The 15,432-nt window shown below is 40.5% G+C and overlaps 2 protein-coding genes across 3 annotated transcripts in view; one reads left to right on the top strand and one right to left on the bottom strand.

Annotated features, from left to right (window-relative positions):
• Positions 1-1,516: 1,516 nt before the first annotated feature.
• Positions 1,517-3,505, top strand: LOC311050566 (secretogranin-2b-like; the record flags this gene model as incomplete). Its single annotated transcript, XM_084064652.1, has 1 exon — positions 1,517-3,505. One exon carries the CDS (start codon positions 1,517-1,519, stop codon positions 3,503-3,505), a length of 1,989 nt encoding a protein of 662 aa, XP_083920778.1.
• A 1,205-nt stretch (positions 3,506-4,710) lies between these two features.
• The window catches only part of wdfy1 (WD repeat and FYVE domain containing 1), a 44,688-nt gene continuing 33,966 nt past the window's right edge, over positions 4,711-15,432 (bottom strand). Inside the window, exons 1-5 of one of the 2 annotated variants that reach the window (XM_084065119.1) lie at positions 13,520-13,637; positions 8,601-8,779; positions 6,826-6,934; positions 5,641-5,778; positions 4,711-5,342 (exon numbers count right to left, since the gene is read on the bottom strand). In XM_084065119.1, coding sequence (XP_083921245.1) covers positions 5,307-5,342; positions 5,641-5,778; positions 6,826-6,934; positions 8,601-8,779; positions 13,520-13,522 — 465 coding nt within the window. In that variant the 5' untranslated portion in view covers positions 13,523-13,637 and the 3' untranslated portion in view covers positions 4,711-5,306. Of the gene's footprint in view, positions 5,343-5,640; positions 5,779-6,825; positions 6,935-8,600; positions 8,780-13,519; positions 13,638-15,432 lie in introns of those variants that run through there. The other variant, XM_084065120.1, reaches the window with a different exon arrangement.

Raw genomic sequence — 15,432 nt, 5'->3', positions numbered from 1 at the left:
GAGAGAGAGAGAGAGAGAGAGAGAGAGAGAGAGAGAGAGAGAGAGAGAGAGAGAGAGAGAGAGAGAGAGAGAGAGAGAGAGAGAGGGAGAGAGGGAGAGAGAGAGAGAGAGAGAGAGAGATGCGTATCTTGCTCTGACGTACTGGATGGTCTTATAGGTCCGGGAGCTGTCCTTGGTGCTGAACACATCCCTGCTCTCTGCTCACATCCACACGGAGATGCGAAGCTCGCTGACGACACAAACTAATTGCAAACAACGTAAGACTTTATTATTCAAACTGAGATATTCGATTTATGTTGTACAATGTACCACCTTTTTTTTTTAAAATGTTTTACTGATATCAGAATTGTTTGCATCGTGTTGTATATTTCTTCACTTGCAAAGCTCATTGACAACCTGATGCATCATACAGATGTTCCGCAGAAAGGACGGATTAAAGGCAATAGACTCTCTTTAAATGTCCTTTTGTTTAATCTTTCATTAGATAATGTCCCTTCTGATATTCTGACATGTTTCATCTTTGTTTAGATAATGTTCCCTCTGATATTCTGACATGTTTCATCTTTGTTTAGATAATGTTCCCTCTGATATTCTGACATGTTTCATCTTTGTTTAGATAATGTCCCCTCTGATATTCCAACTCATGTGAAAGTGAAAGCTATTTTTTTTTGTTTTAACTGCATTTTCCAAAACATGCCTAATGATGAACTCTGTTAGTTCATCATTATCTGTTTAGTTTTGGTTGATGTTGGTGCTGTTTAGAAAACCCTCTGACTACGTTTGAATGAGTTGCGGTGTTTGTAGGCTACAGTATAGGCTATGTTGATCATGTTTAACTTTGGTCCTGTGCTGCGCTTGACTGATCGCGTCGTCGTCGCACAAAAAATACACTTGTTTACGAGTGCATTTCAGAACTTGATCATTGTATGAATTTAGTCAGTAACACAAAAGGTGGCCGTTATCTAGATAATTAAACAGATAATAGTTGTCTTGGCAACCAAACAGAGCTTGATTAAGGTTGAGTTACCTTGACAACGAGACCGGAGAGCAGTAATTTAAAAGCTAATGAGTACTAATATATTATAATTGACCAGCCAGCTGAATGCCTGCATACCGCCCTCCAGCAAACTAACAACAGATCGATGCCACTTTAACACCTTGCATGCCTGAAAATATGAACAGGAAAAAAACAACAGAACGGTAGCATTTCAGTATATGGGTAATAAAGAATTGGCAATGGGCAAGCAGGATACAGGCTGAAATAATGATGAAAATAATGCAGACATATACAAATAATAATAATAATAATAATAATTAAATAAACCCATCTTTCCTAAATCATCTGTCCATGAAACATTATTGTGTGATTGTATCACAAGACCAGACCTTTAAACTGTAGATAAGAGCAAAGGACATTTCATAAATGCCAGATCAATGGCTGTTGTGAAGCTGTTATCTTCATGTGTAAAGGTCAGCGTTGACGCCTCTACTGTATATCTCCTCTCCAGGCAATACCATGCCAGCATCCACAGCAGGGACCATCTTCCTCCTCTCTTTGATTCCCCTCCTTGGCACCTCTGCCGTCAGGGGGGCCTCTCTCAGAGAACACAGACTGAGGGGCAGTGAACCAGATGATCCATACCAACCCCCCAATGCGGACATGCTCAAAGCCCTAGAGTACATCGAGAACATCCACCAAAGAAGCGGTGCAGAGCCCCAGCTACAGATGCCGCTTGCCTCAGAGTACGACGCCACTGACATGGACGATTCGGAGAAGCTGCGCGCCATGCTGAGAATGGCCTCTGCTCCCCAGAGCCAGGCTGGGAAGGATGATATAGAGGAGAGGGCGGAGGAAGAAAAGGATAACGAGGAGGATAAGAGTCAGGAGTGGCTCCAGGCGGTGCTCAGCAGCCTCCAGCAGACAGAGGAAGCCTCCAAGCCTGCCGCGCATCGATCTGATGATGGCGCTTTCCCCTCGCTCAGCAAAGGTGGGAGGACGGTGACAGATGAGGGGGATGCTGCATACCACTGGACACGGCAGCCGCTCGCCACCAGGCCTCACAGGAATCCCCCGTTTGAGGATGATGACGAGGCTGATGGGAATGAGGAGGAGAAGGGGGAGGAGGAAGAGGAGGAAGGGCAGGCCTTGAACCACGAGAGCCCCTTCAAACGCATGAACGAGAATGTGGAAGAGAAGTACACCGCTCAGAACCTGGCCACTCTGCAGTCGTTGTTCGAGGAACTGGGGAGGCTGGCTAACACCAATGCTGCTAGTAAACGCCAGACTGAGGGCGACAATGGCGATGACATGGCCGATGAAGAAGAGGAAGAGGGAGACAATGACATCTTTAATGTGAGAAATCTGGTTAACGAAGACATAGCTGGGGGAGAAGTATGGTCTCCGCTGGAGGAGCAGGAGAGAGAGGAGGAAGAGGAGGCAGCGAGAGACAACACACGAGAGGTCGACCAAGACCTGTTTTATGATGACCCAGAGGAAGCTGATGATGTAGATGATGAGAGATATCCAGTGAAAAGATCCAGCCACACTGGTCTTGGAGATGACCCAGAAGACTTTGCTAAATTGGTGGACTATTACCTTTTGAAAGTATTGGAGAAAACAGAGGAAGAGGAGCAGAAAAGAGAGTTAGAGGAAGAAAAGAGAGCTCAGAGAAGGGCAGCTCAGTCACAGTACAGTGACAATATAAACCCACAGGCCATCTACCAGCTCATTCAAATCTCCCAGAAGCTCCAGATTCCACCAGAAGACCTGCTGGACATGCTCAAGACAGGAGAGCTGACAAAACAAGACAGATCACCTCCACGAAGCCAGACGCAATTGCGAAAGGACGGTGATTTGGCCAGGCTAGAAAACAAACTCTCTCAGATGGCCTCACACAAAACAACACACAAGAGCCCTCCAGCAAACTTCTACAACAGACGCCTCCCTGACACACAAACCAGTAATACTCTAGATGACCTGCAGACAGAAGAGATACTGAACATCCTCGGGTTGGGAAGTATGGGAAATCACAACACGGCTCCCCTCAAGAAACAGAAGCACCGTAAAAGCTCTCAATCAAGACTTAATACGCCGCCTTCGTGGCAAGAGGATTACATTCTCCCAGCCGAGAAATTAAAGGACGACTATGATGATACTGTGGGTGAGGATGAAATTGCAGCATATTTGGCAGGTCAAATGCTGGCACAGTATCCCGACACTGTGTACTACAACAAGGTTGGCCAAAAGCGAGCCTCTGACCCCAATGAGGGGGGTCCTACTGTGCTGGGGTCATTCGAGCAGATGATACAGGACTACCTAGATCAAATGGACTCAGAGAAAAGCCCACATCAAAAGAGACAGTCTGAGAGCGAGGACATGGGTGACAATACCCAAGCGCAGAGTTTGGACGACGAGGCACTGAGAAAAATCCTAAGTTACTTGAACACAGAAATCGATGAGACAGAGGACAAGAGTGTTGATGACAAATCTGTCAAAGGATTGTAGGCCCATATTGTGGGGTTGTATATAGATATTTAGTAGTTTTTGTGGGGATAGAGAGGAATCAGATTAAAGTATTTTCAAAGATAAATAATGCAGTCAACATAAAGCAATATTTTAACAGCTTTGAACATAGGGCTTGATATCAAGTTACAAATGTACTGTATAAATACATATATTGAATTGACTCACCATGATTCCATGCCTCTGTATGAGGAGTTAGTCATATTCTAGCTCATTCACTTGCATTTTGTCCAAGACATTTTTTTCATATCGAAGAACCTATACAATACCACATTTGTTCTATACATTTTTTCTGACCCTTTTATTATTGAATTCATAATAACAGTATACCAGAGTATATGAAGTTCAGAGCTTGTTCAATGCAAGTGATTGGGGAAATACAATGTGAACACTCCCTCTTTGTCACAGAGTCCATTTCTTTATGTATTTATATATTGGTAAACTTATATCAAGCCCTATATTCAAAATTGTGAAAATATTGCTTTGAGTTCATTCTAAGAGTTTACAAGATTTTGGTCATTACAACCAATTGATTTACTGATTTTATGATTAAATTATGTAGCGATGCCTAGGCCCTATATGTGGTGGTAACTTGGTTTTGTGGTTAATTTGATGTTTTTATTTTTATCTATTCATTTATTTATTTTTATATACGTAGGTTAGTTGTTCAACAGCACCAGTTACAATAGACCAATCATACCTGTGGCTCACCAGCGTGGCATTTCAGCGCACATCCAGTCAGTGTTGGATCCTTCGGGTCCACTCGTGTTCTTCATAAGTTACTTCTTAAGTGTGCTCATATGTGACATAACTGAGGTCAATAAAGCATAATAAAACTTTATTTATTTCCGTATTGTGTAGTGTTTCTTCATTTGCTGAACACAGAAATGGGTGATTTAGCTCCACAACATAGTTTATTCTGTTTGTGACTGACATCAATAAAGTCAGGTTGAAGTCACCCAGTGTCACCCTAGTCGGCTATTAGACCTCCGTGTAAAACAGGGTTATAATTGGTCTAACGGTGAAAGTTTTTTAGACGTCTAGGCTTAGCCTAGGCGTTGATTAGCTGTTTTTTAAGCGTCTATATATAGACGTCTACTGTATATTGTAGACGTCATTTCAACTGCTATAATATAGACGGTCTATAAATAGACGTTTAAAAAACAGCTAATCAATTATAACCCCGTTTTAGCCTAGCCCTTAGACGTATTTTAGACGTCTAATAGCCCAAAAAATGCTCAGTGGGCAGTTGTTGAAGTACATAAGGGAGCTTTATTGTACATTGCAGCCTTATATTACAGTAAGTTCAACTTCTGGAACATGCAGAAACAAACCACACGGTAGAGTTGGACACCATGGCAACAGGACTGCACAGGACACAATCAGAGTTGAGAAGTAGAAGTGCAGCCTGACATGGGACAGTTTGTATTATTGTAATAATTACAGTGTAATAATACAGATGAAAAAAAGGTTTGTATTAAATATTCAGACCAGTTTAATTCCTGCCCATTATCCCCTGTGTTATACTGTACCCTGAGAAACACAAGTCTGACATTTGAAAGGCACTTAGCTGGGCATTGGACAGGCACATTTCTGTTTAACAAAACAGTATTAAAAAAACATAATTAGCTAAGATAGGTATCTTGGTCAAATGCTCATACAAAATGAATCGATGATGACTATGAACAGAATAATAACAGAGTAATAGTTCTTACAGTGCATGTTTAGAAGTATTGTACAGTAGAAAACAGTGCTTTTGAACATCATGGTCTTCCAGTTGGCTTCAGTAGGCAGGTTTACTCATATATTCCTCCATGGTCTGTGAAGAAAGTATGCATGTTATAATATATATATCGTTGCTATCGGGCAGAAACCTCTTATCTCCATATTTTAACTTTTTGTGTTTTTTCGTAAATTAATTTCCTAATTGATCATACAGCAGCGTCACACAAAAGTATCAAAAGCTCAAAGCTCAAAAGCTTCAAAGCTCAAAGCTCTTTTGAGCTTGTAGATCTGCTACTTTTGATACTTTTGAATTTGAATCCTGAAAAGTAACAGTTTTGCACATATGAGGATGAACTATTATTCATGTCAGGTGTGTGATGTGACGTGTGTACCTCTTGGTGTGTGTCAGCCTCCTCAATACACACACCTACATCTGTTTTGGACGTTTCTTGAATCTCTCCTCCCATCAGGAACTCATCCAGGATGAAGTAGGCCTTCTCAAAGTTAAAAATGATGTCCAGTTCACACACCTGATGGGACATAGATGAACACCTCAACTGTTTAACTACAGACAAAAGCACAAAACGTAATGGGTTGTGTAGCTACCTTGCCATTTTGTAACTCCAAATATTGGCATGATATATTCAATAGTGCACACAGTGAAACAGGCTTCAAAGTCACTCTTTTAGCACATAAATGAATGTAAACAAAGCCAATTCTGCCAATATGTAACATTACAAAACCCGACACAGCTTTTATTTATTACATTACATACATACGCACAGTCGCACGCACGCACGCGCGCGCGCACACACACACACACACACACACACACACACACACACACACACACACACACACACACACACACACACACACACACACACACACACACACACACACACACACACACACACACACACACACACACACACACACACACACACTCACACACACACACACACACACACACACACACACACACACACACACACACACACACACACACACACACACACACACACAAACGCATCCTGTGTGCTTTAATGTTCCTGAGGGAAATTCAGTTGTCATAGCAGCAACACAGTAAAGATGAAACAAAGATACAGGAAAGGGTAGAGAACAATTGCAGAATAAGTGGCAGGGTAACACTAAAATAGGATAACAGTATAAAAGACAGTAAAAAGATTTACTGACTTAATGTCAGACCAGGCCCTCTGCGCCGGGCTGGTCGAGTATGCATAATGTATAAGTAGAGAGAAATAGAGGCTTAGGCCGTCACCAATAAAAATGGCATATAAATAGACAGTAGTTGTTAACATACAGTAGGCATAAATATAATATGCAATCTATCATCAATAAAAAGGGCATACTAGACATACAGAGTATCAACAGTAATATGGATCAATATGTACATAAAAGCATGTAGTTATAGGTATGTAGTTAAATAGGTATACTGTACACTCTATCACCAGTAGCAATACGTGCATATATTTTGACTTTAACAGGTCCTACATGTATACACCCAGTACAATCTGCCAGCTAAGTCCAGCTCAATTTGGTGAGGTTTTGCTTACATTGCCAAAGTATTTGTCCAGCAGCTCAACATATCTGTGCAGCACTTCTAGGGTAAGCAGCTCGTTGTCCTGGTCCTCCAGACCAGCACAGAAATACAGACTGGCATACCTGGAACAGACCACATCAAAGGTTAAAGCAGCAGTTCTCAAACTCCCCCAAACTGCTTGTGGTGCTCATGTTAGATTCTGAAACAAGGAATCTAAAAGCTCAACATAGCGGCCCCTAGAGTCCGTGCTGCTCCTCACACCCAACTGGAAATTGGCCGAAGAGTGGCACTAGAGCAGTGACTTATGAAACATTTTCATGTCATTTTCCCCCAAAATAATATGTATTTGGCCGTGGACCCCCATCAGAAAATATGTGGTGCCAGGGACCCCATACAAGATTTGTGTTGTTAAAATGTTTCAAAAATATTTAAAAATCTTCACAATTTTCTGAAAATAGCTCATCTACAAGCACACATTTTAAGCTTGTATAGCCGATGAATAGGGTTAATCTTTTTTTTAGGCTATATCAACACATTTTGCTGGGGACCCCTGGAACCCCCTCAAGGACCCCTGGGGGTCCCCGTACCTCACTTCGAGAACCACTGCACTAGAGGGAAAGGCCACAGGGTCAGCAAAATCACTAGGCTTCATCCTGGAATTATGATTCCATTCATTTCAGAAAGAAATGACAATCAATGCGCAGAAACCTGCTTGCTAAATATACTAAATATCAGTGCACATAATGTTTTGTCAATTTACATTACAGTCATTTAGCAGACGCTTTTATCCAAAGCGACTTACAATAAGTGCATTCAACATAGGTAGGCAAGGAAACTACTAATCACCAGAAGTCTTAAGTGCATTCTCTTCTAAAACAAGCAACTAAGAGTATACCTAGCGCTAAGGTAAAAGTGCAATATATCAGCTACTTACTTTCTTAAACAGATGAGACAAATCTGTCTCCTGCCTCCCTGCGCACAGTGATGTTTAACACTGACTCAAATGTTGAGTTAAGTTCAGTAGCATTTTAATGAATTTGGAAGAAATGTTAATGCTTAGTCTAAGGAAACGAAGAGAAACCCATGACACACAGAGAGGAAATACTCAGAAAGCTGCCCACTCCCTCCTGTGTTCAGCTCAGTTGTAAAACTGTCTGTCTCAACAAGTAGAAAGGGTAGTACTAAAGAAGATTGGATTACAGTAGTCAACGAGATAGACTCTATAGAGAAATTGACCTTCTCTCTTAGGCTGCGAGTAGAACAATATGTGAAGAACTGGAAGCAATGGACGTCTTACTGTATTGGGAAATGTAACTCATTGCATTTGAAAAAAGAAGAACATTCAGTAACATTTTGTAATATATTGTATTGTAATATAACGCCCACCTCATCACAATTTTATTTTAATTTGTTTGTTTGTCTTTACTTTACTTTTTATTTTTCCTTTCTGTGTATGTGTCTTTCTTGTGTTTGTTCTTTTGTTTGTTGAATTTTCTACCTGGAAAATAATAAGACATAAGCTACAAAAAAGAAGAAGAAAGGGTAGTACTGAAAAATGTCAGACACTGCTACGTGCCAATCCAAACACATACATCCATGTTCATGTATATAACGCACGCACGCACGCACGCACGCACACACACACACACACACACACACACACACACACACACACACACACACACACACACACACACACACACACACACACACACACACACACACACACACACACACACACACACACACACACACACACACACACATGCCCATACACACCCGCATCACCTCTTGTAAACTATCTTGAGGTCCCTCCACTGGAGGAAGTTGCAGGAGCGTGGTGGGCGGGCCAACACCATCATGGTCATGTCACGGATCACCTTCTTCTTGTCCCGCTCCGTCAGGGGGGTGAACCATTTCTGTAGCCGCAGTTTCCCCTGGCGGCTGAACAGCAGCAGGAAGTGCATCTGCACACAGACAACATAAAAAGACACCAGAAGACTAAAGACTTGTTAAGATCTGTGTTTAACCACTTGAACCCCACCATCCATATTCTGGCGGGAACACATTTGCTATTTTTGGTAAAGAGATTTGGTGTAGATGGAAAAAAAGCAGTCCAAATGCAGAGCCAATTCCGGTCCAGTTTACTAAATCTAGACTAGAGGGCTTAAGGGGTTGAACCTCATCTCCAATATGCATTTAAATCCCCATGTTGTGCTGTCTCATTCAGTATGGTTTTAAAGTATGTGATAAAGTCACAATTAAAATAGTGTCATTATTATTATTAACAACAATAATAATAATCGGGAGCTGTGGGACTGCGGTCTACTCCATTGCGGGCTGAACCCAGAAACTCCCAATCTGCATTTAAATCTAAACTGTTCAGGAGTATGCACATGCCCAATTGCCTTCATTAGAAAGTGACCTTTTTTATGCCTACATAATTTCCCTAATTTATATCTCTCTTCTCAAACCACAGTTGCTCTCTCTGCATTCAATACAAAGGCTGGAGCTCGTGTTGTTTTCCCCTCCTGATAATAAGTCTGGTTTCAGCAAGAAACAAGGGAACTGCATGCTTAACTCAAGAGCCAATCCCAAAGGCACAAAAATGGCAAATTAAGTTGTCAGTACTCGCAAGTAAATAGTAACACTTTTAACCACTTAAACACTATTATCCGGTTTGACCATGTCATGCCATGAACATTCACAGAAAATAGCAGATCTATATTGCGTTGCAGTGCATTGTGAGTTTGTAGATCAGCTATTTACGATGATTTTCTGTAGAGGGGAAAAGGAGCAGACCAAGTATAGAGCCCTGGGAGATACAAGGGCATAGAGGGTTTAAGTGGTTAACAACAGCAGCAGCAGAAGGAAACAAACATGTTTCCTCAGCATTTTTAAGTCATGTGCGGGTGTGAAGTCTTGGGACACTTCACTACCAAGTGTAAAGAACTTGCTATAGGTTCTGTTCACAGGCTTTTTAACGTGTTATTTGGTTACGAATTCTCAGGGTTTATATATTGATTATTATCATCATCCGTATTTTTTTTTCTTATATTTGTTTTTGGTCTTTTATGCCTTTAATGATAGGACAGCAGACTGACAGGAAATGGGGAGAGAGATGGTGAGTGACACACAGCAAAGGTCGTTGAGATCGGGATTCAAACCCGCGACACGCTGTCAGGCTGGCATTGCAGCCTAGGGTGCCTGGACCGCCACAGCCGCGGCCCAGGCCCCATACTTTTAACTAGGCTAATGTATGCACACTTTTACTAGACTGGGTGTAAATTGTTTAGCTCCTCTAAATTTGCTACAGTTCTCTGGTAATTAATAGGTTATTTTCCTCTTCTAAATTCTGTTTTTATTTGGTATGTAAATGCAATTTTTGTTTTTATTACTATTTATCTCACATCTGCATTTAAACCTAAACTCAGATCTGCATTTAAATCTAATCTAGACAGAAAGTAAATGAAGGCAGACCATTTAATGTCAGGCTCCATCGGTTGGATAACTTAATTTCATGAAAATCATAAATAAACAAATAAAATCAAAAAACGAACAATCGTTTAGCATCATATTATATAAAAGAAATCCCTAATGTAGATCCTATTGTAATGTCAGTTTTTTCTTTCTTTTTGTGTGTGATTATTTTAGCCTATGTCTATCTATTGCTTATCTGTTTTACTGGAGACCGAAAAGCAGGGATATGACAAAGTTTACAAGCTGGGGTCAAACCCAGGTCTGTAACCTAACCACATAATGTTTTATCTGGTACACAGACCAGGCTGGCCCAAGGGAGAAACTCTTGTAAAGGGCTTTGATGAGCTAAATTCTGTATTGACTTCTGTATGTCCTATATACACCTTAAGTAAAGTTTCACAAAGAGTTTGAATGTTATTTGAGATAAGGGGGATAATACGAGGCTACAGAACAAATGTGACATTCTTTTGTGTCCAGTGTCATGTCAAGCATGCTATCAACATGTAGTTAATGTGTAGCTACGGATTTATGGGCATGAATGTATGCACACAGACACAGGTATGTCCACACAGACTCCCATCCTCACACACTCACTCACTCACGCACGCACGCACGCACGCACGCACGCACGCACGCACGCGCACACACACACACGTGCACACACACACACACACACACACACACACACACACACGTGCACACACACACACACACACACACACACACACACACACACACACACACACACACACACACACACACACACACACACACACACACACACAAACACACACACACACACACAAACACACACACACACACACACACACACACACACACAAGCGCGCACACGTGCACACACACACACACACACACACACACACACACACACACACACACACACACACACACACACACACACAAGCGCGCACACGTGCACACACACACACACACACACACACACACACACACACACACACACACACACACACACACACACACACAAGCGCGCACACGTGCACACACACACACACACACACACACACACACACACACACACACACACACACACACACACACACACACACACACACATGTGCACGCACACGCACACATATTGCTGTCACCAAAACATTAATATTAATAACATGTGCTGTTTGTACAGGTGTTTTTTTGTTTGTCAGAATGTAAATCACTTTGCTATCCTCTGGATAAAGTACAGAGTTTCTGCATTCATTTTGAGAGAGATGGAGGGCGTGTGTTCAATAACAGGGGTCTCCCCATTTCTCCAACTCTTTAGAACATTTTCAGATTGGGTTACCAAATTCCCAAATGTTATCCAAACAGGAGAGAGAACTAAACCCCACAAGGAACATTTTTCAGTTTCAGTTATACCAGTTCCAATTTTGACTGGATCAAATTGGTATCCCAAACTGAAAATGAATTTTCTGTTTACAAAAAAAGAGCTGAGACTGGGAGACGCCTGTTACTGAACACAACACACACTCTAGCAATGATTACTACTAAAATATTGCTATTAAACACTTATTTCAACAAAGAAATACCACTTACACCACCTTTAACTATAATGGGCCCGCTGTGCAGTTGCTCTACCTGGCTTACAACATAGACATTTAATCCCACAGTCAGTGTTGCAATCAAAACACATCTAGCCACAAGTGCTCATTCCACATACCTGGGATTACACTGTCAAATCTTGAGTGTTCATTTAAGTTTGAGAGTCCATTTGGTGACATTTGTACACTCACATAGTTACAAATGGATACATTAACACTTAGGATTTTAGTACTTTCTACCTAGAAAATAATAAGAGTACCAAAAGTAGAAAGTATTCAATATGCAGAATCCCATTTCACAACTTTTCAAAAGTATGAAATGTATAGAAAATCTTTTGAAATTAGGAGATCTACAAGCTCACAATGCGTTGCATCGGGACGCATTGTGAGCTTGCAGATCGGCTATTTTCAAATGGTCGAAATGTATATAGGGCTGAAGTGGGTAATGTATGTTATGTTTAGTAATAATTATCAAAATCTACAAGGTAACTAGAAACTAAAGTTTTCAAATAATTGTAGTGGAGTAAATAGTACAATATTTGCCTCTGAGATGTAGTGGAGTAGAAGTAAAAGTATAGAAAATTGGTCATACAGAAGACAGTAAAAAACACTTCAAAATTGCACTTAAGCACAGTACTTGAGTAAATGTACTTAGTTACTTTACAGCACTGGTCCGTGCAACACTGAATGCACTGCTACTCTTATCAGGGAGTCATAACAGATCTTTGACCTGGTGCATTTAGCAATCTACCAGGAACACTTCAAATAGAACATAGAACAGGGACCTGGTGAAAAGAGTATAAACCTGTGATGATGAAAAGGTTCTGAGCTAAGAAGCAGCTTATCTGATATAGATACAAACAGTCAAGGTGCCATATTTCATTATTTGTTGAACTTAATTAAAAAACTAATTTAGTTTCAATTTAATTTGAATTTCCTTAACATCTGAGCAAATGAAAAGAACAGAAGAGAGTTGGTATGCTCCAGATGAGCTCAAACGTAGGCTATACACACACCGTGGTGTAAAGTAACTAAGTACATTTACTCAAGTAGGCTACTGTACTTAAGTACAATTTTGAGGTACTTTTACTTTACTGGGGTATTTCCAATTTGTTATACTTTTACTTCTACTCCACTAATTTTCAGAGGCAAATAGGCCTATTGGTATTTTTTACTCCACTACAATTATTTGAAAAATGTAGTTACTTGTTACTTTGCAGACTGTATTACATACATACATTAATTTTAGCCTACCTATTTTATAGGACTATTTTTATTCCGGACTTATTTTATAGGTAGGCTATTTTTATATTTGTGAGCTTGTAGATCTGCTACATTTTGATACCAATACTTTTACTCAAGTACATTTTGAATTCCGGACTTTTACTTGCAGAGTATTTCTACATTGCAGTATTAATACTTTAACTTTAGTAAAAATAAAAAAAAAGAGTACTTTTTCCACCACTGGCTGTAGCCTACACTGCAATGAGTTCCTGCATTCATTTTCCTCCGAGAGTATCCTACAGACAGTACTTCCCAGGTGCAGGTGTAGCCTACTCTAGTCTAGACTAGTCGATATTAATAAATAATAACCTAAAGTGTACACTGGCCAAATAGGCCTATGTAATCTATGTAAACTCAAATACTCACCATTTTGTCACGGTAAATGGAGATCAGCAGTCTTAGATCGGTGTAAAGATTCAAGAATCCACGGTTTAAAAGCACGCTGTTATTTCTTGTGTATCTCGGGACGTGGTGACATCGCTGAGCTCTGCGCTCTCTGCGTAACGTGCGTTGCAACACCACATGTGCGCAGCAGTGGTGGAAAAAGTAGGCTACTCATTTCTTTTTTTACTTGAGTAACAGTATCAATACTGCAATGAAGAAATTCTCTGTTTATACAAGGAAAAGTTCGGAATTCAAAATTGACTTGAGTAAAAGTACAACAGTTGGTTAAATTGGTATCAAAACGTACTTAAAGTGTCCAAAAGTCCTACTCATTATGCAGAATGTCCCATTTCGCAAGTTTTTTTTTTACAAATGTATGTACTATACAAATCTTTTGAAAATAGCAGATCTACAAGCTCACTGAGAGCTTGTAGTATTTTCAAATGGCTGAAATTTGTATTTGTAATAATAATCTAAATCTACAAAGTATAGCCTATTTTTTTGATTGAATACTTGTATTCTCATTTAGAAGTTTGCAGAGTAAAAAAAAAAGAACATGGTAGTACAGTTTAAAATACAAGGTCAACTAAAAAGGATGAAAAGCCCAAAGAAGCCTTTCGGCTTGATTCAATAGGGGTCCTGACCTCACGTACTCAATTCATGAGAAAATAGTAACTAAGTAAGTTAGTTAGTTTAATAGACCAATTATTTGTTTAGCCTACTAACATTGAGACTGGATGCACAGGTGATTGTTTCATGCAATCAATTCTCAACCTTTTTGTTTCGCACCCCAATCCTCTCTTGTGTGTTGGCTAGTGAGGCGCGTCTTAGCGAGACCTGACAGAATGGGTTTCATTTGGAGCCAGATCGTTTGGAGCCAGTGTGACGTCGTCTGTGAAGGGGTCTATAAGTAAGTTTTCAAATAATGTGGTTAAGTAAAAGTAGGTTACTTAATATTTGGGATTACTTACCCATTGGGAGTGTGATTGTCTCACACCTGTGAACCAGATGGAGTGTTAGTATATAAGAGCACAAAGTGATCAGTATTGTAAGACACTATTGAGGAAGGTCCAGACGGATCGAAACGTTTGTCATTAAATAAAAAAAGTGAGTTGCCACAACAAGATAGGCTACAGTGTGCGGGACTTCTTATTCGATTCAGATTACTTACAATATTTGCCTCTGAGATGTAGTGGAGTAAATAAAAGTATCAAAGATTGGAAATACTCCATTAAAGTAAAGAAATACCTCAAAATTGGACTTTAGTACAGTAGCCTACAGTAGGCTAAATATACTTAGTTACTTTACACCATTGGCAACACCTTCCCAACTCCCAAGACACTGCCACGCCCTCTGCTCATCTGCAGCCTGGGATTATGGCTCTCTGCTGTTGTTTCCACAGCACTATCCTCACTGTTCGGTAGGTAACATAAACAAAGACATCATAGGATGTGACATAGATGAGTTTCCGGGCGAAGGTGAACTTCTTGGATTGGATGAGAGTGATGATTACGTCGTCGTCAGATGAGGATGATGATGGTAGATGATGTAGATGATGAAGATGGTGTGACAGTTTATCTTTGGACAAACAGCGTCCAAATGTCTCAAACAACATGTTGACCTCGGCTCTGACCGGTCACTGGTCAGTGGTGACTTCGTGGCACTGAAAGAAGGGTTATGAATTGGAGAAGAACACCAAGATGTAGTGTTCCCAAAACATTCCGAGATGAACTCACTATCTACTTATTGTTATTAAATTCCAGGAGCCGACATTTCAAAACAACGTTAGTGGCAGAGATGAAGCTGCAGTGGCCTTACGGTGTGTGTGTGTGTGTGTGTGTGTGTGTGTGTTTGTGTGTCAATCACACAAAAACATTGTACTTGTAAATAATCAC

The sequence above is a fragment of the Gymnoscopelus microlampas genome (assembly GCF_963454915.1).
Source record: "Gymnoscopelus microlampas genome assembly, chromosome: 8".
In the NCBI taxonomy this organism is placed as follows: Eukaryota; Metazoa; Chordata; class Actinopteri; order Myctophiformes; family Myctophidae; genus Gymnoscopelus; species Gymnoscopelus microlampas.
Note: the sequence above shows the minus strand (reverse complement) of the source record. Positions and strands in the feature narration are given on the sequence as shown.